The sequence below is a fragment of the Corythoichthys intestinalis genome, chromosome 17 (assembly GCF_030265065.1).
Source record: "Corythoichthys intestinalis isolate RoL2023-P3 chromosome 17, ASM3026506v1, whole genome shotgun sequence".
NCBI lineage: Eukaryota > Metazoa > Chordata > Actinopteri > Syngnathiformes > Syngnathidae > Corythoichthys > Corythoichthys intestinalis.
The window spans coordinates 17170432-17196725 of NC_080411.1; the positions used below are offsets into that span (position 1 = coordinate 17170432).

At 37.9% G+C, this 26294-nt stretch overlaps 2 protein-coding genes across 6 annotated transcripts in view; both read right to left on the reverse strand.

Annotated features, from left to right (window-relative positions):
• Window positions 1-7395, reverse strand: part of fcho2 (FCH and mu domain containing endocytic adaptor 2) — an 84360-nt gene extending 76965 nt beyond the window's left edge. Inside the window, exon 1 of one of the 4 annotated variants that reach the window (XM_057818409.1) lies at window positions 7116-7395. In XM_057818409.1, coding sequence (XP_057674392.1) covers window positions 7116-7148 — 33 coding nt within the window. In that variant the 5' untranslated portion in view covers window positions 7149-7395. The remainder of the gene's footprint in view (window positions 1-7115) is intronic. The other 3 variants (XM_057818410.1, XM_057818412.1, XM_057818413.1) reach the window with 3 other exon arrangements.
• Window positions 7396-16190: 8795 nt separating this feature from the next.
• The window catches only part of tnpo1 (transportin 1), a 56337-nt gene continuing 46233 nt past the window's right edge, over window positions 16191-26294 (reverse strand). The window contains exons 20-24 of one of the 2 annotated variants that reach the window (XM_057818676.1): window positions 22216-22291; window positions 19384-19483; window positions 19235-19309; window positions 18230-18351; window positions 16191-16271 (exon numbers count right to left, since the gene is read on the reverse strand). In XM_057818676.1, the coding sequence (XP_057674659.1) occupies window positions 18244-18351; window positions 19235-19309; window positions 19384-19483; window positions 22216-22291 (359 nt within the window). In that variant the 3' untranslated portion in view covers window positions 16191-16271; window positions 18230-18243. Of the gene's footprint in view, window positions 16272-18229; window positions 18352-19234; window positions 19310-19383; window positions 19484-22215; window positions 22292-26294 lie in introns of those variants that run through there. The other variant, XR_009061087.1, reaches the window with a different exon arrangement.

Sequence of the window (26294 nt, forward strand, 5' to 3'; positions counted from 1 at the left end):
CACTACTAAAACCACCGGAGGGCAGAGTGGTTGACGTCTCTTTTTTTTTTCTAATGGGGTATTCTATTGAGTCACTGCTGTACTATGTCATTACATGACAAAACACGCAGCAATCAGACCTAGCATCCTCATTCTTGTGGAGCTATTTCCTTGTTCCTGAACGCACCACCACAGTCAGCACTTTGAGAGCCCACCTCACAGCCAAGAATGTTCTCAGTAGTCTTTTATGTTCATAAGTTGTTATGATTGCTACGCTTTACCAATTGAGATGTTAATAAGAAACTGAACACAACAATGTGTCGACACAAGGAGGAAGCGATGACAAGAAAACAACACATACATGAACACAAAGACAGGAAAAAGATTTCTAGGCAGTTGAAAACAAAATGACAGCTCGACGTCACACAGTCGGATTTTAATGCTTACGTTTCAGTGCCATTGATGGCAATAAACGTCCAAATTCATTTGAACTGGGCGGCCAGGCAGCAGCTAGTGAGTTAAAAACAGCAATGTTCAGTTTAAGGCCAGACCACTTTGACGAGGCCATCGAAGGCCGTGGCGCATCGATCGCAGGAAGGTGCAGAATGTATGACGGGTGCACTAAGTGGACTTTTATGTGGTCGTTTCATGTCCGGCCAGCCGGCAAGTCAACGCGGAAATGGTCAGGTAAATGCAATGGAAAATATTAAGCTCCCTCGACTCGTCGTTGTGTCAGAGGAGGCCAATTTTCACGCCACTTCCTCCCTATTTTTACTGAAAAATTGTCACGAAATCTGAGCTTGTTTAGATGTTTTTCTATATTGTGAAAGCTCTGTTTGGCCTTCCTCTCAAAACGCTGATGTGATGAAATGCATCCGTTCTTCTCGTGACACGCTTAAAATATACGATTCACAATGTTTAAGCAGCGCCTGGGTTTAGTCTTCCATGACACCGGAGGGCTAAAGCTAAGCTAACCATTGCAGTACAGTAATTGGGATTCAGACCAGCCAGATTGCCACTCACTCATTTCACCAATGGACAACTCATTGAGTTATTGGGTGGCTATTTTAATTACCCATCAGTGATTTAGCGACATTGACCTAGAAATAGTCCAAATCCTTTTCTCTCTCAAGAGTATATATGTATATATTAGGGCTGTCAAACGATTAAAAATTTTAATCGAGTTAATTCCAGCTTAAAAATTAATTAATTGTAATTAATCGCAATTCAAACTATCTATAAAATATGCCATATTTTTCTGTAAATTATTGTTAGAATGGAAAGATAATACACAAGACCGATATATACATTCAACATACTGTACATAAGTACTGTATTTGTTTATTATAACAATAAATCAACAAGATGGCATTAACATTAACATTCTGTTAAAGCGATCCATGGATAGAAAGAGTTGTAGTTCTTAAAAGATAAACGTTAGTACAAGTTGTAGAAATGTTATATTAAATCCCCTCTTAATGTTTTCATTTTAATAAAATTTGTAAAATTTTCCAATCAAAAAATAAACTAGTAGCTCGCCATTGTTGATGTCAATAATTACACATTGCTCATGTCATGGTGCTTAAACCCATAAAATCAGTCGCACCCAAGCGCCAGCAGAGGGCGACAAAACACCCAAAAACGCCAGTAAAAAGTGGCGTGCGGGGCATGTGCGTTAATTGCGTCAAATATTTTAACTGGAACCCAGGTTGCGCTATCAGACACTCCAAAGACCCAAAGAACTAGGTGGGATGGCTCTTCCAAATATTTTGTACTACTATTGGGCAGCTAATATTAAGAATTTAACGTATTGGCTCTGCTATGAGAGTACTGATAGCACCCCATTGTGGCTTGATGTTGAAGCCAACTCCGTCAAACCGGTGACATTGAAATCCCTATTGTTTTCACCGCTCTTATCCTCTACCTCTCCATATTCACAAAATTTTGTTGTATTCTCCTGTCTCAGAATTTGGAACCAATTTAGAGCATATTTTGGTCTACAGGCGCCTTCTATTCAGGCTCCAATTTCACCTAATCATGCTTTCCCCCCTTCTTTACTGGATAACACATTTACTATGTGGTCTAGGCTGGGCATTGAAACATTTAAGGACTTATATCTGAACTCAACCTTTGCTTCCTTTCAACAGCTGGCTGAAAAGTTTTCATTACCTAACTGCCATTTTTTCAGATATCTTCAAATCCGCAGTTATGTTCGCTCACTTTGGCCAAGTTTCCCGATACTCCCGGCTACCTCTGTTTTAGATAATTTTTTAAAACCTTTGCCATCGCTAAAGGGTGCAATTACCACAGTCTATTCAAATATTTACAAAATCAGCTCTGATTCCACTTTAAACACCCTTAGGGCGATGTGGGAGTCGGGTTTGGAGATGAGTATACCTGAAGAGGTCTGGAAAGAAATTTTGGGTAGGACGCACAAATCCTCAATCTGTGCTAAACACTGTTTTACCCAGTGCAGGATCCTACATAGAGCACATTATACCAAAGCTAGGCTAGCCAAAATGTTTGATGCGGTCTCCTCCACTTGTGATCGATGTAAGCAGGCTCCAGCTGATTATGTACACATGTTTTGGTTATGTTGTTCTTTATCTGCATATTGGTCTGGTATTTTTGCTGTTCTATCAAAGATCACCGGGATGGATATTGCTCCAAATGCCTTGACTGCTCTGTTCGGTGTGGTTCCAGCAGCACATTTTCTACCTTCTCAGAAAGGGGACTTTATAGCATTTTCAACCTTGCTGGCTAGGAGGCTAATTTTGTTAAGATGGAAGTCTTCAGTCCCACCTACGCAAGCCTACTGGCTCAAGGAGATGTTATATTTTCTCAAATTGGAAAAAATTAGACTGACACTCAGTGGATCGGCTGAGTCCTTTGAGGACGTCTGGAACCCTTTTTTGGTATATGTTAAAAGCGCAGAATGTCATCTTTGTGTGGATGTTTGAACTTTGCCCTAAATATTTTGGGAATATTAGTTTTTCTTGAGCTGTGCCTTTTTCCCCTTTTAATGGGAAAATAATCATAGTTTTTTTTATTTTTTTTAGATATGTGCCTTGGGTTTTGGGTGGGTCGAGGTTTTTTTTATTTTTTATTTTTTTATTTTTATTTTTGTTTTTGTTTTTTTGGTGTTCTTTTGATATGGTGGAAAAGGAAAAAATGCTCACATCTTGTTACTTATGTTATGACTTATGTGACCAATAAACAAAGTTTCCAAAAAAAAAAATATTTTAACTGGATTAATTTAAAAAATTAATTACTGCCCGTTAACGCGATAATTTTGACAGCCCTAGTATATATGAAAATATTCGCTCATTTATTTTTTAGGTTCTAAATGTTCATGTTTTAATTTTTTTTAATGAAACAAACATAAAAATGGGGGAAAAAATTACATATTCCCTATTAATTTATTTTTTTCCAGTGTTTTCGTCAACAATGACGATAATGAAAATATTGTGTTGACGAACAATTTTTTCATGACGATGCCGTCACAATGACAAGCTAAAAATTTGGCCTGAGAGACGAGAACATAACAAGACGAATGCCTGTTTTCGTGTGACGAGACGACAGCGAGACGAAAATGCAACATCGTTTCTGTCATATGTTCAAAATGCATGACATTTTCATATCATACGTGGAGTACGTCAGCTTGCATCGTAGCTGTGTTTGGGTTGTGTCACTCATGTGAGATCCTCCCTCCTCACGGGATTTTAGGATGTGTGTAAAGCTAAGATACTCTCCATCTTGCTTGTTTGGAAACATGGTAAGATGTGTTTTCTTATGTTGGCAAGAGATAATATGTAATGCTGCTTTAGCCTTGAAAGGTCTGTGCTGAGTAATCATCAGACTCTAAATGTAACTCCTAGCATTAGCGTATCATTCACGTTAGCATTAGCTTTGGAATGGCAAGATTCCACTTAAAACAATGGTAAGTCTAAAGCAGAGCCACTTGGCTTTTCTGGTCAGTAAATCTCGCGGAGAGCCCGTTGGTGAAATGGCATTTAGCCAATAGCCCACTTCAGCTGTTTTGTTTGGTAACTGAGCAATTACTGGAAAATACTGATTGCTTGGCTAGACTCTAAGAATAGCAGACGTCTCAGACGTCCCAGTGTTAAACGCTCGGACATTATTTTTTTACATATAGTTCGTGGCTTCCAGGTGGGTTTAGTTGACGATAAAGAACTGCTTTTCCTGCTAAGTATGTATTATCATCACTAAGTTCACGTTGTCTTTGTCGACGCAAGAATATGCGCTCGTCTATGTTCATTCGAAATTGTTGGAAACCTTTATTCATTTTTGGACTAAAACTTTTGAATTTTACAGACCAAAACAGTTTGAGTAACTGTCGACTATAACTAGACGAAATTTGTATGAGATTTGGTCGACTAAAACTAGACGAAGCTGAACACATTTTGAAATGACTAAAATATGACTAATAAGTATTTTCGTCCAAGAGACTAAGACTAAAACAAAAATTAAAAGGGCTGCCAAAAAACACTGATTTCTTCAATTTTTTACAAACATGTTAAACAGTAAATATTTATTTTACAATTTCTTTTAATTATAAAAAGGATTTAAAAAAACTGTAAATATTCTCTGATTTCAGTTGTCCTTGTTGAAATCACATGATTAAAGGGATGTTTCCGATCTGATCACGTGATTGGGCCAATCCGGCCATTCTTCAGAGGATCGGAATCGGGTTTTAAAGGGCTAAAAAGTAGCAAAATAATCAAGAAATACAATGGCATTGCCAAAAGAAGCAAAAATATATGTGTTTTATGCTCCACAACACTACTGGGAAAACGCAGAAGAGGAAGAACTTAAAACACTACAGTACTGTAACACGTTTGGAACTTTTGTTCAAATTAAAAAACATTTTTAAAGTTTAAACTTTTTTTTTTTGGGGGGGGGGGGGGGGGGGGTGGTAATCGGATCCGGCCTCGCTATCGGCAGATTCTCAAAATAAAGTGACTTGGATGCAAAACTATGCGATCGGGACATCCCAACATGATTAAACTTGGATATTTACAAACAATGGGTCAGTTATACAGTTACATAATATTCAACATACAACTTTTCTCAGTACTTCAGTTATTCGTTCCAATGTAGTATTATCGTAATCGACTAATTGATGATAATTTTTGCGATTAGTCGACTCATTTGAATCATGTGAAATATTGACTGTTTTAATAAAAGCCCAACTTGTGGAACTGCTTCCAACAGCCTTTGTATTTTGTGTATTTTGGTTGATGATTTGCAGTCTGCTCAAACGTAAACTGTCGCGCATGCGGCGGGTTGCCAACATGCGAGCAGTGCTGCGCATGTTAAATACACAGCTGATCTTTGCCATCACTGGATTCTCTTGTAGCCATGGCACAAAGGCCAGACTGACTAGTAGCGCGACTCCTTTCTTCCTTTTGAGTTACGCAGCCAGTCGGCTTTAGAGGGGTCGATTGCACCTTCAATCCAATCCAAAGTGATTATTACCACACCTGAACCATTAGTAGTCAATTTCTGATTGTACTACATCTTCATTTTTTCCCAATATCTATAGCTTTATAATAAAACAACACCAATATTTGAATCAAATTACAGGAAAAATTAGCGTTATTATTTTTTTTTAACTGATCCTGTAAATTGTTGGTAAATCAAGTACAAAATTCTCGTTAAATTGTGCATTTATTCTTGTGATATTAAAATATTCTTGTAGATTTACTCATAAATGATTTTTTGACAAACCATTCTGATTATTTATTATAGTTAGCAGACTTGTTCGTTATTATAGCTTTTACTGAGTTTTTATGGGGAGTTTATGCTCATGAAATCATAACCGGATCGTGAAAATTATTTCTTTTATTGAAAAATTACAGATTTATTGCTATGTTTAAAGCTCATTGCCATCATCGTTCCCTGCCAAATATGAGTCAAGTCATCAATTCCAAAATTTCTTAGCCAAGTTTAATGTTTACTGACTGTGCTGTGGTAGTTAACGGTGTGTGTCATAAATGTGACAAAGTACAACAGCAATCTTGTGTGAGAATCAGTCACTGTTGAGCAAAATATACTGCATTAAAGTCACTTGACATTATTTCTAGGGTTTGCAGGATACTTTATTACAAAGAGTCATTTGTTTACATGCTAGTTTACGTTACAAGCTAAAATGCTAATCAAATATGCATATGTAGAGTATTTAGTTTTTCATTAGCATAATAGAATATTTGCCTGGATCATATGTGTTTGCTGAACTTGTTAAGTTAAAAATTAATTTTGCAATTATACTTTTCATTTATATTACACATGGTGGCAATGCCTAATCACTTGGGTTAAACGACACCATCATTTTTAAGCACAACACCCGCATTATTTTAAACTCCAGGTTGATTTAAAAGGAAAGTAATTGTCACAAGCCTCGAACAGTTCAAAAGCAGTGGCTTTAATCAAGTGTTTTTTTTTTTCACCTTTAATAGAACGACAGTGTTGACACAACAAAGGTCAAAACGCCATGAATATTATGTATAAACAATAATACGACCAAGTGTCAGGCCTTTACATGTCTTAGCTAGCTAGCATAGCCACGTCAAATCATGTTCGCGGGGAAACGAATTTAGGCAAGGGAAAAGAAGACACTGCACACTATAAAACGCACTTTAACGTTAAATAATGACACTTTTAGCGAGCAAATCAGTGGAAGAGGGAACGTTTTTTCATCAGGTAACTTTCTAAACATCTGGCTTGTTGCTGAAACTTCACGGAAGGAAGAAAAATGACGCGTTAAAGGCCCCCCAAAGAGCCCCTGATTGACAATCACAATAGCCAATAGATTCTTCGTACAATGCGGCGAGCATTCCTCGGACTGTAACGGTGGCCAATCAGCAATAAAAGAGCAAACGGGGGGCGTTTCCTTTGCTTTTCAAGCTTGGTGGGCCCTCTCCTTCCCATCAAAGGCCGTACTAAATTACAGATTTGCCTTAATAAAATATGAGGAAAATAATTTCTGAAACAATAACTACGTTTGGATAATTTTATAACAAAATGATAGTTTACGAGCAAACCCTTTTGTCGCGGACAAAGCAAGAGAAGGTGTAAAGACCCGGTGTAAATACTGGCGAATTGAGACAACCTACCCAGAAATTGTCCACGAAGTAGGGAGTTATCATATTGTTGCTGTAGTCCTCTTCGCCACAGACACTCGGATTTTTCGTAAAGATTTCGCCAAATTGATCCACTACAAGGAACCCCCACTTGGTGCCCGCCTGCTTGTCGTGCACTGCTTCGTTTCTTTCGCCTACTGCCCCCGCCCCGTTCCGTCCGGGCTCGCCTCCGTCTCTGCCCACTTTCTTGCCTTCCCCTCCCTCCCCAGCCGACAAACACCACCTCGCTGCCCGCTCGCCAAAGTCGTCTTTCGCTACTCCGGGTAAGCCGACAAGTGAAGCCGCCCGAAACAGCGCTGCCAAAAGCGGACAGGAAACACACAGAAACGTTGGGATTCAGAAAACGGGGCGTTCAGGCACTCCTGGGAAACTCAGATGCGTTCACTGACATTACGAGAACTAGATAACTTTCCTCTGTGAAAATACAAGTAGTTTATTGTATTTACAATTTACATACCCAATCATGTAAAAACATATTTTCGTAAAATTATCTTTTTTCCCCCAATTAAATTACTTGTGACATTAGTCATTAAATTGCAAAATTGGTACTTTCAAAACGTTTACAACATTGTTTTTTGTCAAATTATTATTTTTTTCCCCCATTTACAGCATTATTTTGTATAAACATGAAGATTCCCGAAAACGATTTTTTTTTTAGGCGGATGGACGCCAATTTGTTTAATTATCATCAAATAATAGTGTTTTTATTTTCTGTATAATCGCATCCTAGTGATAAATTTACAAATTTCCCCCTCTAAAATGACTTTTTTTCCTAACAAAAATGACTACATGTACTCATTAACTAGCTGTATTTTTTAAAAGGAGTCATTTTATCTTGCTAAATTACTTCATAAATTGGGGGAAACTACCACTCGCGCGTGAAATGATGGCTTTAGTGTTTTTAAAAAATATATACAGTACTTTTTTTATCCGCTAAATGGCTTAAAGCAGACATGTCCAAAGTCCGGCCCGGGGGGCCAAATGCGGCCCCTGGTGAAATTTCATCCGGTCCCCAGCCTCTGTCATAAAATCAGTAACGTCTGGCCCACACACAGACTTTAATAAATTGGTCAGCAGTACTGCTACTAGCATATGAAGTAGCTTACACACAAAATGCTGCTCCTCATTTATCCGCTAAAAGGCAGCAGCACTCTAAGCAACATTACCCCTTATTTTCAAAAATGGCGACAATCAACACGAAAAAGAAAGTTAACTCCGACGGCCGACGCTTCAAGGATAGGTGGAAATTTGACTATTTCTTCACTAAAATACGCAACAACTATGTCTGCCTCATTTGCAAAGAGACAGTCGCTGTTTTTAAAGAGTTCAATGTGAGGCGATATTACCAAACAAGACAGACTGACATGTACGACAAGATTACAGGGAAGACACATAGCGACAAATTAAAGCAACTTGAAGCTAGTTTAATTTCACAGCAGCAGTATTTTGCAAAAGCCAGAGAATCGAAACAAACACCTCAAAGGCTAGTTGCAAGTTTGTTGAAATTTAATAATAAAAAAATAATAATAAAGCAAATTTGAAACACAGAATGGCTTGCTAAAATTTGCTTAAATATATTGTTCTAAGTAAAGGACGTCAGCCAAGGTCGGCCCCCCACATTTTAACCACACCAAATCTGGCCCCCATTGCAAAAAGTTTGGACACCCCTGGCTTAAAGCAACGTAAAGGTGTATTGGTCATTTTTATTATGTGCTTTTCCAGCAGATGGCAGTAGGTACAAATAGACATACTGTATTTCTGATATCATAATAATGAATGGCATTCATCATAATAAATGAAAACGTCATAATGTAAACAATTTATTGGAACAATGTAAAGACTCAAGCAATGGTAAGCAGTCACACACCCACCACGATGTCATCTTACAAATATTACAAAAACAGTACAATATTTATATATTCTTTGCATGATTCAAAATATATGGGAGCCCCAAAATGATTATTTCCAACTACTTTAATGCATTTTTTTAAATCATCTTATGAAAAAAAAGGCAAAACGTCTAATTCTGGTGCACATGTTCTAATTTTATTTTCCCTAAAAATATTTTTAAAGTGGTGAATTCAAATATTTTTTGTTTTCAACTGATCACATGAGTTAAGCAGCTCATAAAACATAAAACCATAGCACAGAGTCGAGGAGTTTTGATTGATTTTGGTAGCACTTTGACATGGAAAAAAAAAAAAAAAAAAAAAATCAGATTTCCAATCTAACTTGCATGCAAAGCAATGAGAAACTATTGGGCAATATCAAACATTTTTGAAAAATTATTTTTAAAGACTTTTCATGAAGAATGATGGCTGTATTTCACTGACATGACCATTTTGGCAGACCAACTTTAAATGGGGTAAAATTGCCAAATTTTCTTTCAATTGCATGTGAAAGCATTTATATAAAATGTCATCTTAGTCATAATTCAATTCTCATTCTCATGAAAAGACTGTTCAGCGTAATCTTAAAACTGGAAAAAAAAAAAAAAAAAAAAAGTTAAATTACAATTGTATTCTAAATGTTTTTTCATGAATTGATTTAATTTTCAAAACAAACAGTTCTCATAAACTGTATCTCCACCATCGTAGGATGACGACTTTTTCATCCTGGAAAATAAAGTGGTCGTTTTGACGAGAAGTTAAATTTCCGGCATCTTCAGAAACCTATATTTAGTGGAAAATGTTGGTAAAAATGTCAACTTCTTTAAAAATGACAGCTTTATTTTCCTAATTCAATTTCATGAAATCCAAAATGTTTTTCAGCCAAATGGTTGCTCTTCATGAAAATTATTTTTTTTACTTTAAAGAGTGCCAGTTCCTAATCTTTTATGGGACACAAAGGCGCGTGGTTAAAAAACAAAACAAAAACCAAAAAAAAACGGCCAACCTGAGGGTCACATGTAGAAAACACATTCAAGTAGTAAAACCTCCACGACAAACAATTACGGTATTATATAGACGTAGTACATCCATGGCATCGAGCAGCGACCACAAGACTCGGAATGTGAGACAAAAAAAAAAAAAAAAAAATAGACATACACGTCAGGATTGCCTCTAAAGTCCAACGCTGACTAAAGCTCATTGGCTGCCACGTCCAAGCCATTTGAACTAGGAGGGTTTGAATTCAAACCAATCTTTGTAATATTGGCAAATATTGTATCTTCATTGAATTGGTGATTTACTACCCTACAAAAAGTTATAACATTTCACTCGGTATATGAAGTCCTGATCAGGGGCTGAGCTTAGTGGGCCTCCAGCTTCCGTGTTTAAAAGGGCGTGGTTGGGCGAGGGAAGGGTCAAACATAAAGGCAAGATGACGTATGGAGCTCTAAAATACAGTGGTACCTCTACTTACGAACATCTATACACATACAGAATTTTCAGGTTACAACGCACCTCAACGGTTAAAAGATTGCCTGTTGTTATGACATTCTAGGATATGAAGGGCAAAAATACAGTTTATACTGAATGTAACATATTTATAACGTCTCTGGCAATGGCCTAGCATATTCTTGGCATCCAATTGGCTAAGAGGGACCGCTAATGTATGTGTATGCTTGTATCCCAAGTCCTCTTCATTCGCCCCTCTTGTTCTGACAGCTTGATGTGTTTTTTTTGTTTTTTTTTTCACATGATGCACAACTCTCATTTGATGTTTATTGTGAAATAATGTAGTTGTAACATGTATTTGTTACACGTTTTGATGCATTTTTATGCTTTATAAAAAACATTTAGGTCTGAATTTTGGGAGTAGGGCATTTAGATGGAAAATGCGTCCTACTTTCAGTTTGCAAAACTACTTCCAGAGCTGATAAATTTAATAAGTAAAGGTAACACTGTAGTATAAAAGTGTTCAAATATTTCTGCCAGCAACCCCCAGCTTGTCTAAAAAGGGCCTGTGAGTCATGAACGACGAGCAATCACCCCTCGCTCGGATGGTTGTCTGGAGGGACTCGAGTCGGTGGGGGGGTTCGTTGCTAATCATCGCACAGAGGCACTGTTCACATTTGTTCCGCCACTGGTCCTACTTTGTAACGCTACTTCTTGTCAGGAAGCATATACAGTGAGGCAAATAAGCATTTAGTCAACCACCAATCGTGCAAGTTCTCCTACTTGAAAAGATTAGAGAGGCCTGTAATTGTCAACATGGGTAAACCTCAACCATGAGAGACAGAATGTGGGGGAAAAAAAACAACAGATAATCACAGTTTGATTTTTAAAGAATTTATTTCCAAATTGGGGTGGAAAATAAGTATTTGGTCACCTACAAACAAGCAAGATTTCTGGCTGTCAAAGAGGTCTAACTTCTAACGAGGCTCCACTCGTTACCTGTATTAATGGCACCTGTTTTAACTCATTATCGGTATGAAAGACACCTGTCCACAATCTCAGTCAGTCACACTCCAAAGTCCACTATGGCCAAGATCAAAGAGCTGTCGAAGGACACCAGAGACAAAATTGTAGACCTGCACCAGGCTGGGAAGACTGAATCTGCAATAGGTAAAATGTTTGGTGTAAAGAAATCAACTGTGGGAGCAATTATTGGAAAATGGAAGACATACAAGACCACTGATATTCTCCCTCGATCTGGGGCTCCATGCAAGATCTCACCCCGTGGCGTCAAAATGATAACAAGAACGGTGAGCAAAAATCCCAGAACCACACGGCGGGATCTAGTGAATGACCTACAGAGAGCTGGGACCACAGTAACAAAGGCTACTATCCGTAACACAATGCGCCGCTAGGGACTCAAATCCTGCACTGCCAGACGTGTCCCCCTGCTGAAGAAAGTACACGTCCAGGCCTGTCTGCGGTTTGCTAGAGAGCATTTGGATGATCCAGAAGAGGACTGCCAGAATATGTTATGGTCAGATGAAACCAAAATAGAACTTTTTGGTAGAAACACAGGTTCTTGCGTTTGGAGGAGAAAGAATACCAAATTGCACCATACCCACTGTGAAGCATGGGGGTGGAAACATGCTTTGGGGCTGTTTTTCTGCAAAGAGACCAGGACGACTGATCTGTGTAGAGGAAAGAATGAATGGGGCCATATATCGAGAGATTTTGAGTGAAAAACTACTTCCATCAGCAAGGGCATTGAAGATGAGACGTGGCTGGGTCTTTCAGCACGACAATGATCCCTAACACACAGCCAGGGCAACAAAGGAGTGGCTTCGTAAGAAGCATTTCAAGGTCCTGGAGTGGCCTAACCAGTCTCCAGATCTCAACCCCATAGAAAATCTGTGGAGGGAGTTGAAAGTCCGTGTTGCCCAATGGCAGCCCCAAAACATCACTGCTCTAGAAGAGATCTGCATGGAGGAATGGGCCAAAATACCAGCAACAGTGTTTGAAAAGCTTGTGAAGAGTTACAGAAAACGTTTGGCCTCCTTTATTGCCAACAAACGGTAAATAAAGTATTGAGATAAACTTTTGGTATTGACCAAATACTTATTTTCCACCATGATTTGCAAATAAATTCTTAAAAAAAAAAAAAAAAAATCAAACAAAGTGATTTTCTAGGTTTTTTTTTTCAAATTCTGTCTCTCATGGTTGAGATTTACCCATGTTGACAATTACAGGCCTCTCTAATATTTTCAAGTGGCAGAACTTGCACAATTAGTGGTTGACTAAATACTTATTTGCCCCACTGTACATTCCATCGGGTTTCTGTATTTTCATTTCCCATGTTGGTTCTTTATTTCATTTTATTTTCTACATTTTTCTGTCCAGACTAACAAGTTTAAGAACAAATGCTGAGAATCATATCTAGTATTTTTTTTTAATGTTCAAAAGCTTTTAAGACAGCAAGACTTTGAAACGAATTCCCTCCAAAATCTAAACATTATTCTGCATTGGACTTCAGAGGTTCCGCAGTCTTTGTTTGCTTACATGAACATTTTAGCAGCAGCACTTCACTTAAAAATCAGATTTGCAGGGTTAAAATACTGCAATTTAGACTCTGGCCAGCAGAGGAACAATAAGGGGGAAAACAACAACATTTGTGGATTAGGAACACATTCAAGCTGTTGAATTCACATTGAGTATCACAGTATTTGCAAAGCTAGTAGAGGGCCAGCATAATGAAGAAGGAAGTCTAATTGTTGTTGACGTTTTCCCAGACCGGCAAAATTGCCAGGGAAGGGCCACCAACATGCACCAGGCAAGTTAAAAAATCGTTCACTTCTCACAAAAAAAAATATATATATATCCTCGACATCATGCACAAGACAACACACACCAAAAAACAAAGGTTCAGGAAAGAATCAAGGCGAATCGTTATATTCTAGTTTTTACCCAAAATCTGTCCCGATCTTCTGGAACACTGACGCAAAGTCAGAATCGTACCACCAAAAAAAAAAAAAAAAAAAAAAAAAAAAAAAAAAAGTCATAATCTTATGAGGAAAAGTCCTGCTTTATCGCATGGATAAAAAATATTGTCTTTATTCTTACAATCGCACTAATCGTAATTCTTTATAAATGTTATTATAAATTGAGACATCATTGTAAAATTATGATTTCACGATTATAAAATGATGGCCTTTTTTTTTGTAAAAATCCGTCTAGGTTTTTCTTAAAATTATGGCTTTGGATTTACGGATAATTACAACAAACAATTAATTTAGTACCACTGCAAATGTGAACAATGGCTCAGTTCATTTATGATTTTACATAATTTGGTCAAATTGTTTTAAAAACGTTTATAACTGTTCACTTGCAAAACACCGGCTTCATATTTCATAAAACTCAGACTTAAAATATGACAATTTTTTTAATGAAATGACTTCATTTTTGGAAAACAATAGCTTTATCTTAGTACAATTTTATTGTTGTCACTAGGGTTGTTAAAAGTATCGAAATGTATCAAAGAATCGATACGGAAATGTTGTATCCCTATACAATACTTGATTAAAAAGAATCGATAATCCTTTGTTTTTGCATGACCACTGGTCACCAGAAATTTGTTGTCAAATTTGATTTTGCAATAGTTTTGATCAGAGGTGGGGAGTTACTTGTTACATTTACTCAGATACATTTACTTGAGTAACCTTTTGGGGAAAAATGTACTCAGAGTAGTTTTACCACACAATACTTTTTACTTGAGGAGATTTGTGAAGGAGAAACACTTTGAGCTACACTAGGGCCCTTTATTCAACAGATTGACCGTTTTTTCGCCAGAGATGCCGACAGTAGCGCTTACCAGTTTCACCAATGTGATGTCACAACAATAAACAAGTAATGTTTTTTCCTCCACAAGAGGGCGCTCACACTTTTCGGGCAGGTAATGGGTCATAGTGTTCTGGTCTAGATTTGATTATTTTTGTGTCATCTTTTTGGCATAATACAGTCATGTAATAGGCTCAGCAGAGATCCCCAACCCCAACGGGAACCTGTACCGGTCTGTGCGAATTTACCTACCAGGCCACGGGGAAATAATAATTTGTCAACAACCGCAATCTGGCCTGTGCCTCTTGACTAATCTAAGTAGAGATTTCCGTACGTCGCCCTCTAGTGGTTGACCGCCATGAATGGGGTGCCCAGCATCAGTGAATGCTGTTTTGGACAGGCTTTTTATTTATTTATTTTTTTTTTTTTTACTATGTTTTTTGTTGAGTCTTCTATTACCTTCTAATTGCCTCAAAATACTTTTTGTATGCGTCTCCCTCATACTTTTCAGCTTTGTGTTTTCTTGTGGTAGCATTACAGCAGAGTGTCGTTCTCTTGACCACATTCATCACGTAGTGTATTTAAACCAACCTGATTTGATATTACTACGTTTAAGTATTTTCTTAAACCATTTTTTAGTACGTTCTTCGTTTATGCATCTAAACAAAGCAAGCTGAAAGCGCACCGTAGTACTTTGGGTGTCAAATTCGCCTCTGGTAGGACGTTTCACCCGTGTAAGACATTTTGGCAGAACACCGGGCTGTGAAAAAAAAAAAAAAAAAAAAGGACCATATCACAAAGGTCCATGGTGCAAAAAAAGGTTGGGGACCAGTGGGCTATAGTACAGTATAATAACAATTACAGTTCATAAGGATGAAGTTGTACTGGGAAAAAAATATATATATACATAAATTTTTAAATCAGATATTGAAAGCAGTTACTCACAATGTTACTCATTACTTGAGTATTCTTATCAAGAAATAGTTTTTTACTTGTATTTGAGTAAATTTATGGATGACTACTTTTAGTTGAGTAATATTATTTAGAAGTAATGCTATTCTTACTTAGGTCAAATTTTTGGCTACTCTACCCACCTCTGCTTTTAATAGCAATGGAGTATCATTTTCCATTTTCCTTGTTAACACATTGCCTGCAATTGACAGCACTTGACATCAAACCTATTTGAAGTACGAGGGATGGCAGCTAATGTGTTCATTCCCTGCCATCCCTCCCACTTCAAATGGGTTTGGTTGTCTACTCGTGATAAAATTATTTAAAATTTCAATGTTTTTAAAAGCCACATGATTCTATCATTGTCAATGGCAATGAAACAGTTCATTAATTTTGGGCTCTTTATCCATGTAGTACCGAAAATGGTATCAAGTACTTTTTTGGAGTATCAATATCGAGTTGAAAATCTTAGTGTCGTGAAAACAGTAGTTGTAACATGACGACTATTTTCATAGAACTTCCAACTTCATTTTTATCGTAAAATCAAGTCTTAGTTTTCATCAGATGAGGACTATAATTTTGTAAAATGACAGTTATTCCCATGAAATCATAATTTCTAAAACTGGGTTTTCGGAAATTGGCATTTCTTCTTCATTCCCTCCCTTCTATTATAGGAGAGAATGGAAAACGTTCTTTGGCCTGGTCACACATGGATGGACGGTTGTCCCAGAACAGTAGTCACTATCGCAGAATTCAAAGAAAAATGATGACGTCATGATTAGGAATTGTGACTTTTGGTTATGTTGTCCTCCCGCAAATGTTTCCGGCCCGCGCGGCCAGGTCCACCGGGGGCCCCGCCCCCCCTTCCCACCCCTTTTCCAGCAGGTAGAATAGGGGCCCGGCAACCCTCCCACCCTCCCCTTATGAGGCAGATACTCCCCCTGGTCAAGGGCGTGATGTTCCCCCGTTTAAAACAGGTTCCCCGTCTAGTCTCCTGACATCAGACCTGCATGAAGATAAAAGTCTGTAAGTAATGGGCGTACTTCACTCAACCTTTCTATGTATGTGTGTATAAATATACAATGGGGCAAATAATAATTTAGTCAACCACTAATTGTGCAAGGTCTCCCACTTGAAAATATTAGAGAGCCATGTAATTGTCAACATGGGGAGACCTCAACCAGGAGAGACAGAATGTGGAAAAAAAAAAACAGAAAATCACATTGTTTGATTTTTAAAGAATTTATTTGAAAATCATGATGGAAAATAAGTATTTGGTCAATACCAAAAGTTGATCTCAATATTTTGTTATGTACCCCCTTTGTTGGCAATAACGGAGGCCCAATGTTTCCTGTAACTCTTCACAAGCTTTTCAAACACTGTTGCTGGTATTTTGGCCCATTCCTCCATGCAGATCTCTTCTAGAGCAGTGATGTTTTGGGGCTGCCGTTGGGCAACACGGACTTTCAACTCCCTCCACAGATTTTCTCTGGAGACTGGCTAGGCCACTCCAGGACCTTGAAATGCTTCTTACGAAGCCACTCCTTTGTTGCCCTGGCTGTGTGTTTGGGATCATTGTCATGCTGAAAGACCCAGCCACGTCTAATCTTCAATGCTCTTGCTGATGAAAGGAGATTTTCACTCAAAATCTCTCGATATATGGCCCCATTCATTCTTTTCTTTACACAGATCAGTCGTCCTGGTCTCTTTGCAGAAAAACAGCCCTAAAGCATGATGTTTCCACCCCCATGCTTCCCAGTGGGTATGGTGTTCTTCGGATGCAATTCAGTATTCTTCCTCCTCCAAACATGAGAACCCGTATTTCTACCAAAAAGTTCTATTTTGGTTTCATCTCTTGGTTTCTCCCAGTACTCTTCTGGATCATCCAAATGCTCTCTAGCAAACCGCAGACGGGCCTGTACGTGTACTTTCTTCAGCAGGGGGACACGTCTGGCAGTGCAGGATTTGAGTCCGTGGCGGCGCATTGTGTTACTGATAGTAACCTTTGGTACTGTGGTTCCAGCTCTCTGTAGGTCATTCACTCGGTCCCCCCGTGTGGTTCTGGGATTTTTGCTCACCGTTCTTGTTATCATTTTGACGCCACGGGGTGAGATCTTGCATGGAGCCCCAGATCGAGGGAGATTATCAGTGGTCTTGTATATCTCCCATTTTCTAATAATTGCTCCCACAGTTGATTTCTTTACACCAAGCGTTTTACCTATTGCAGATTCAGTCTTCTTCAGTCTGGTGTCCTTCGACAGGTCTTTGGTCTTGGCCATAGTGGAGTTTGGAATGTGACTGACTCACTTTGTGGACAGGTGTCTTTTATACCGATGAGTTAAAACAGGTGCCATTAATACAGGTAACGAGTGGAGCCTCATTAGACCTCGTTAGAAGAAGTTAGACCTCTTTGACAGCCAGAACTCTTGCTTATTTGTAGGTGACCAAATCCTTATTTTCCTCTGTAATTTGGAAATAAATTCTTTAAAAATCAAACAATGTGATTTTCTGTTTTTTTTCCCTCCACATTTAGTCTCTCATGGTATAGGTTTACCTATGTTGATAATTACAGGCCTTTCTAATCTTTTCATGTAGGAGAACTTTTTTGCCCCACTGTATATATTTATATTAGGGCTGCAACAACAAATCACAAAAATAGATGGCTGCCATTGATGGTAATATATGTCCCATCCAGTGGCGGATGCTGGTCTTTCAATGAGGGGAAGCTCAAAGTGTATCCTCCTGTGAGTGCGTTATGATGGTGGAAGGGCTGCTCAGAAGGGAAAGAAACTCTTATTTTGTATTTAGTGTCATTTTTTGCCACACATTGCTGGTCCGTGGCGCAAAAAGGTTGGGGACCACTGACTGAAAAGGTTAAAAATAAATAAATTTAACTAAATTAGTTGCGGCCGTAATATAAACACATTTCATTGTTGGTGATTAATGACAAGCTGGTAAACTGACCCCCTCTGCCCACTTTAGACCCCATAGAAAGTAGCCAGGCGATCTTTTAACGGCATGGGGAACTGGTCAGAAAAGCGCCTCCAGTTTTCCTCCCCTACCTGGTTTTGAAAGCCATGAAGGATCTGAAATCAAACGACAACAACAAATGAGTTCAGTACGCCTAACTCCCCACAATTGTCGCTTACAATTTTCTAAACTTTTAAACAAACAAGTACGCACATTTTCATTTGTAACAAATGGTAAATTGTATTCATTTTCCAGTTTAATTCATGGTTTTGACTACAGGTAGATAAAATCAACCTTATGTAAAAAAAATGACTTTTTTTTTTTTTTTTCTTGTAAAAATACAGCTTTTAGTTTTTCTGAATTCATCTTCATCCTTGTATACTTAGGACTTTGCAATCATAAAATGAACTTTCATGCACGGATCATGATTTTGTTTTATTAAAATAAAATATATTTTATTCAAAATTTTTTTTAATAATATTCATTTAGAACATCATTTTGTGGCCCCAATTGTAGTATTAGTGTTGCCTGCACATATTTTGCGATCGGCAATGAAAAAAGCATATAAATAATTTCTAATAAAATGATTTAATAGAAGGAGCCATTTTGAAAAAAAATATATAGAAATAAAGGATTGAAAAAAACATTTTAAAAATGCCATGAGATATAATTCTAAATAAAATAAGAAATTGTATAAATCAAAAGATAAATTAAGACATATCATAGTATATCGGAAAAAAATAAAGACTCCTAAAATCTCTTGTGACCTCACATAGCTTAACTCTCTGCAGCCACTGGCGGCAATAGACATCCAATCCATTTTAATTTGAGTCCCTGTTGAAATGGATCGGACGTCTTTTGCAGTCAATAGGTGTTTTCAATATCAGTTTGTCTTTTCCGGACTACAACACATAATCTGTGACCTGGGCTTGTCAATTAGTTGAGCTAATGATAATAACTTTTGAATAGATCGCCACTCTAGTGATTTACCACCCCCACCTTGTAGAACATGTCTCGCAGATCTTCCTTGGGGTTGACCCAGGAGGCAACGGCGTCACAGAAGAAAATAAAATCCTTAAAACAAACAACAACAAAAAAAAACAAGATCAAATTGGCTGGTACTGACATTTTTTTGGTTTAGATCTCACCTGTACGACGCCTCCCGGGTTGACGCTAATCATGGTACAAATTCCTCTGAAAGCAGAGTCTTTCTCCTCGTTGTCCCTTATATTCCGCAGGGAGGTGCACCTGGCGATGGGGAAGGCGGATTTAATATGAGTGTCATACTGTAGCCTGACAAAATAGTGAATGGGCTAACGTTCAAGTTGTCTTATTTATTGGTAAGCGGAAAATGACTAGAATTAGGAAGCTCATTTCAGCCAATGGGAGAAAATACAAACAGCTGGCTAGCACTTAGCCGAGCAGATAGTAAAATGACGATAGACAAAAACTCATTCAGTTCAAGTGGGTTTCCGAGACAGCAAGAAGAACCCTATTTTTCGGACTATAAGCAACTACCCCCCCTTCTCCTTCTGAACCCCATGGATTTAAAGGTCCTACGAAATGGTGAGCATGTCAGCAAATGAAAATGACACCACCAAAAATCATTTTGAATGTAGAAATTAAATTTGGCACTCAAACATGGCTGTTTTTTTTTTTTCTAGTTCTTCCACCCAAAACAATGCCTCATGAAACATCTTTTGTTTTCCTAGCAATTATTGATGATCATGACTAACTTTCTAGTGCTGCGTTAGCTAGTAGATGTTGTCAAATGTCCACATGGCAGCAAAAGACTAGCGCACCCATGGATAGCATGCTAGCAGAAATCTGCAGTGCGACATCATGTCTGGATTTGTCAAGGTGGCTGAGAAAGGAAGACTGTTTACTTTCAATATTATGCGTTTTCTATCACTTTTTGGGATGAGTTTGTGTCCATAATGTGATTTGCTATCATTTTACAGTCACTTGTTGCATTTCATATCACATTTAATAACAATGACTTGTTATTCATTTTGTTTAGCACCTTGGAGTTTGCTTTGCCAATTTGGGTGCGTTCAGAATCCCTACATACATTTAAGCGTTCCATTATGCAACAACAATCAGAGTGTACATCTTTAGCTTTGTTGCTACGTTTGTGAAAACATGAATTACTTACAGGTATACATGATACCCGGCGATATATCAGGCAGATATATGGACTCCCCCCCCCCAACATCAGCCATCGGCTAATTAACAAAAAAAGCCGATAAAAAAAGGATTTTGATCAGGCATCTGTGTGGGCAACTTTGGCTGCCGCTGACGGATGGTAGGACCCCGAAAGGACCCTGCAGCAGCTTAAAGGCAGGCTGCTACAGGAAGCTTCAGACTAGCCCGTTTCAGAAATCTTGTAAGATTTTTTTTATTTTGCATGAGAAAATATGCAATGTTGCTTTAGCCTTTTAAGGTGTTTATTGAGTGATCCTTTCACTCTAAATGTAACTTGTAGCGTTAGCATTAGCTTTTTTTTTTTTTTTTTTTTAATTTTGTGTATTATAAGGTTTTTTTAATCTTGCACGAGACAATATGCATTGTTGCTTTAGCCTCTTAAGGAGTTTACTGAGTGATCCTTACACTTTAAATATAACTCGTAGCGTTAGCGTAGCATTCACGTTAGCATGACGACCACCCTCTTAAACTCTCACTTGTTTACATGTCATCGTGATGTCCTAGTGAGTTTAATTATTTGAAAAAAATGTACTGTTCTTGCTGTGTATGTATAATCATAAAAAGAAGTGGTGCGTTTGTTGGTTTGTTAGCACTAATTTGAATTCATTGTTATGTTGTTGTTGTTGTTATTGTCTCAGGTAATCATTCTAAATTTGAAGCTGTCAAAGCATTTTTTTTCAATTGCCTTTCATAATCAACGTGTTTGAAAAAAAATTAAGTATATCGGTTTTGGATATACTGTAGGCAATCGGCTGAAAATCTCTTTCGGTATCGGCATTTGAGAATCCCATTTGTTGACCTCTGGTACATAACGATTTGTCAAGAGAATCTCCTTGCTGCCACTATGAAATGATAATTTATGGCAAACCACGGGTGGTTTGACAGTTTAAAAGTGAAGAAAGGCCCATAATTTGCTACAGCAAAATGTTAGCATGCTGCTAGCAGAGTTTGTCAGGCAAACTACTTTACATGGTAACTGTAGTGGCTCTGTTTCAAGTCAGATTGGCTGTGAACACGTCGGTGGGGCTTGTGACACACGCAACTCCACAATTTTTTTTTACATTTTTAGGTAAATATTTTTATTTTAAAATGAGGATACCTTAAACTTATAGTCAGGGACGCGTTATATACATCTTTCTTAAATTTTATGAATTTTGGGTGGCGCAATTTATGGTCAGGTTCAAAATTTAAGGTATTTCATAAAGCCTCCATATTTTTATTGACATTGACGTTTTCAGTAGTAAGAGTAATTATCATTGGCTGTAATGGGCTTCCTTGCACTAAAAAATAAAACATTTGATATCACCAGTACTCATCCGTCTGCTTATAGAATTTTACCTATGAAAAGTATAATTGGCCTTTTGTTAAAAAAATAACAAAATAAAAATAAAAATAAAAAAAAGATGGGACTGGGGAGTTTCTTTTAGGGGGAGGCGACCACATGGCAGCCGGATTGCAAAGAGGGTTAACATGAAATGCCAATTGACATTGATTGGCAAGCGGCTGTCACGTGACCGTCATCTTTTAGCTTGGCAGCTACAGTCGACAACGACAAAAAATAAAAACTAGACAAAAAACAGGTGAAGTTGCTACTGTGGCAAAAAAAAAAAAAGACCTAAAAAGAGGACAGGGTTAGTCACATGGTTGGCAATGATAAAACTTAAGAAAATAAACACTTTGTTCTGAGAGGAGAGAGACAGCAAGGAGAGATCGAGAGAAGAGCAACAGAGAAAAGATGAATGAATTGGAAAAAAAAAAGATTGAATAATACACACCAGGGTCTTATAAACTGCTGTAGCATGGGTGCCACCTCTTGAGGACAAACGTAACCAAGACGACCAATTGTTATTGCTACGGTAACGCAATCACGGTTACACACCACCAAACGCCAACCAAGACATGAGCAATGAGGAGGAGGGGCGGGGGTTGGGAGGAGAAAAAAATAAAGAAAAAACACACAAGACATAAAAATCAACAAAATCTGTCCATGATCTGAAAAAACACAAGATTTCACTTTGGCGTTGTTAGCACACTACTGCCCCCTTCAGTCGAGGAGGGTAGAATGCAAAAAATAGGACATACAAAACACGTTTAAGGGAGAACACATTGACAAGTAGGACAGAGACAAGTCGTCCAAGAGAAATTCCTTATCCTTGCAATGTTTCGGTGCCGTTGACGGAAATAGACGACTAATGCTGCGTTCCGACCGGCCTCATTTTTTTTCCGTTCGCGTTATGGGCTCTCATACAAAGTCAATGTAATCGCGCGTTGAAGCAGTGACAGACGGCCTCGCGACGGGAGATGCGATATAGCCAGTTTGACTAGATAGGCCGCACGACGAAATAACGTGCCGCGTGGAGAAGACCGACAGTTTTAGCGATGACGTGGGAGCAGCCAATCAAATACGTTTTCTCATTCACGGGACCTCAGTTGCCGGATTCTTCAAAATCCACTCAACAACAGCCCACAGAAAGAAAGGGGGAAAAAATGTCAAAATATGAGATTAAAGTCGCATTGATACGAGAATGAAGTCATACTTTGTGATATTACGAGATTACAGTTGTAATATTACTGGAATTAAATCATGTATTGTAAAAGATTAATCTTGTAATATTATGATTTTAAAGTTTTTTGGTTTCACGGGCTAAGACTTTGGGCTACGTCTACACTAGGACGGATAATTTTTTGCCTTGTAATTTGGACAATATTTATATTATACGGATAACCCAGCTATACTAGGCGTCGAGTCCGTGGTTTATAAAATTACACACACCCCTCCTCCTTGTAATAGAATCTCTGGACAAGAGGTACATTCGTATAGCCGACATGGCTTATATAATTACACGTTTAACGCCTTAATCCGTCCTAGTTTAGACATGGCCTTAGACCAACAAACCAAGAAGTGTTGCCAACTTGGCGACTTCTCTCAAATTTTTTTTTTCGACTAGCGACAAAACTAGCGACTTTCTGATGTTTGGCTTGTTTGTTTTTTGTTTTTTTTGTTTACCCACTTTTTGCTTCTCCTTCAACTTTATTCCTCTCTCCAACAACATCCATTACAATAACATGGAAATTGACAATTATGCAAATTAGGTGATAGCGTCTTCCAGTGACTTTTGGGACAGCCAATAGCTACTTTCCTTACTGGGGAGTTGGCAACAATGGAACCAAGGTTTTTATCAACACAAAACTGCTTTTGTCGTAATATTAGGAGATTGAAGCAATATTAGGAGAAAAAAAGTTGTCAACTGTGACGGATTAAAGTTGCTATATTACTGTACTTTCCGCACTATAAGACGCAGCAGTAGTAGTCGTCGTAGTTGGGGTTGTGTTATGCATCCATTAGATGAAGCTGCGCTAAAGGGAATGTCATGCCATGATTAACCAATATTCATCCATATATAAAGCGCATCGTGTTATGAGGCGCACTGTCGTGTTTGAGAAAATTAAAGGCTTTTAGGTGCGCCTTATGGTGCGGAAAATATGGTACTTATTTTTACATCATAGACTTCATAATGATATTGACAGGTCAGATTCGAGCTTCACTGCGCCACGCCTTCAAGTAGAGGGCCATCCCACAACCCGCTTCAGTTGTTCACAGCAACATATGCAGCGATCCAACGCCGGATTTAGGTTGAAAACGTACAAAAGCTGTTCCGCATACAAATAGGAAGGATTGTCTCAGGAGTGATTTGTTCAAGGATTCAAGGTAATTATTATACTTTTGTTTTTTCACAAGAATTTTCAACTTAAAAGCTCTTTATTGTAAGGCTGACGCCACATTGTCTAACAGACTAGCATCGTTCTTTGACATATTTACGTAAAATAAACGCTAACTGCACGTTTTTTTTACTTTTCACCGAGAATCTAGACTTTTTTACGACCATATCTATAAAGAATTCAGGGATTTAAGCATTTATTCACAAGAATTTTAACCGGAAAATCCCTGTTTACATATGGCACCTGCCACATTGACTAACAGAATAGCATCGTACTTCGACATATGTCGTGTAAAATAAATGCTAACTGGACTTGTTGTTTTTTGCTTTAAACCAAGAATCAAGACCGTTTTACGTCCATATCTATAAAGAATTCAGGGATTTAAGCATTTATTCACAACGATTTTCACCGGAAAAGCTCTGTTTACATCTGGCGGCCGCCACATTCACTAATAGACTTGCATCGTACTCCGACATATTACCATAAAACAAATGCTAACCGCATGTTTTTTTTTTGCTTTGAAACAAGAATCGAGACCATTTTACATCCATATCTATAAAGAATTCAGGGATTTAAGCATTTATTCACAAGAATTCTCAACGAAAAAAAGCTCTTTGTCTGTGATTCCACTCTGTCGACTTTGACGGCCACGCCAACAATGCAGGCCCCCTATTAATTGGCTCCGCGCTCCGTGTCCCGTCAATATCATTATGAAGTCTAGGATTACATGAAGCGGAAGTTGTTCGGCGTACGCAGACTTCAACTTTTGGCGACGTGAAGGTCAGCATGAACACAAAAGAGCATTTGGCGACGGGCGTAGCCAGAGCGATGCGGCCGGTTTGCACCCGGCCTAATCCATATGAACAGAGAGGGGCTCCCGAGCATTAGTTCTATCGCCGTCAATGGCAGTGAATTCATTTATGAAATATTAAAGCTGTTAAGGCAGTAGGAAGGTTGTCGATCAGTTTCCTGACTATCACTCTCGTAAATAGTGATATGAAAAAGTCACTGAGTGGTCAATGTGAAAAATTGTTTTAAATTTTAAAGCAGCATCGATCACCATCAATGATGTGACTCATTTCTCCCTTAAACTCACCAATGTTAATTGTACACAACAAACAGGAGTGTGTGTGCGTTTTTTTTTTTTTTTGTCGCTGCTCATTTTCTTGAAACAGAAATGATAACATGACTCCGACTACATGGAGAATAGGGAGGAGCTATCCGAGCAGAGAGGAGTAGGTAGTGGAGTGGGAGAAGAGAAGAGAAGGAGCGAGGACCTGAGTTTAAGAAGACACAGAGCTATGCAACATTCTTATTAAAAACAAACAGGCAAATTTTGAGAACAAAGTCAAATGACACATGCAGAAAGCAGATGATAATGCTAGTTTTCTTTTTAACAAGTTCAGTGCAGGATTGTCTTCAAAATAAAAATAGAGCCTACAAAGTTGAACAAAAATGTAATTGGGATGCATATGCGCAGACTTCAAGTGAGATTTTTGTACGTCTTTTAATACTGATTAAGACCTATCATCAACAATTACTATTTGGAACAATTAAGGGTGTAATGAAGATCTGGATTGTGGATTCCATTCAAGAGCCTTTGATGATGTTAATATTATGTACATACTCAACACAATCAGATGCATTTCATCTGAGCCAGTAAAAATACAAAGCAATTTTGATGTTTTTGACGATTTTGCAGCTAAACATTTCAGACATTTGGTTGAAAAAAATTCTTTTAACATAAAAGTGCACTGCAAAAAACACCTCTTTAAAACGAGTAAAATTCCCTTGTTTTCAGTGTAAATCCACTAGAAAAAAAAGTGAAATTATCTGCAACTGCTTCAAGTTCAAGTTCAAATTTTACGATGATTTCTTGAAATTAGCTTATTTTCAGCTAGCTACTTTTTGTTAACAGACTTCATTTAAGCAATGAATTGGTATGATCTTTGAAATGTGAGAAATGTTCTTAATTCAAGAATAGATATTGTTCAAAATATTCTTTGAAAGCAAATTTTTCTTGATTTAGGTGAAAAATGATCAACTTTTAGAAGGATGGGCTCAATAAGAACAAGTAGTATTATTAAAGTAAGTGGAATAATCTTTCACATTAATCAGTTAACTAGATTTTAAC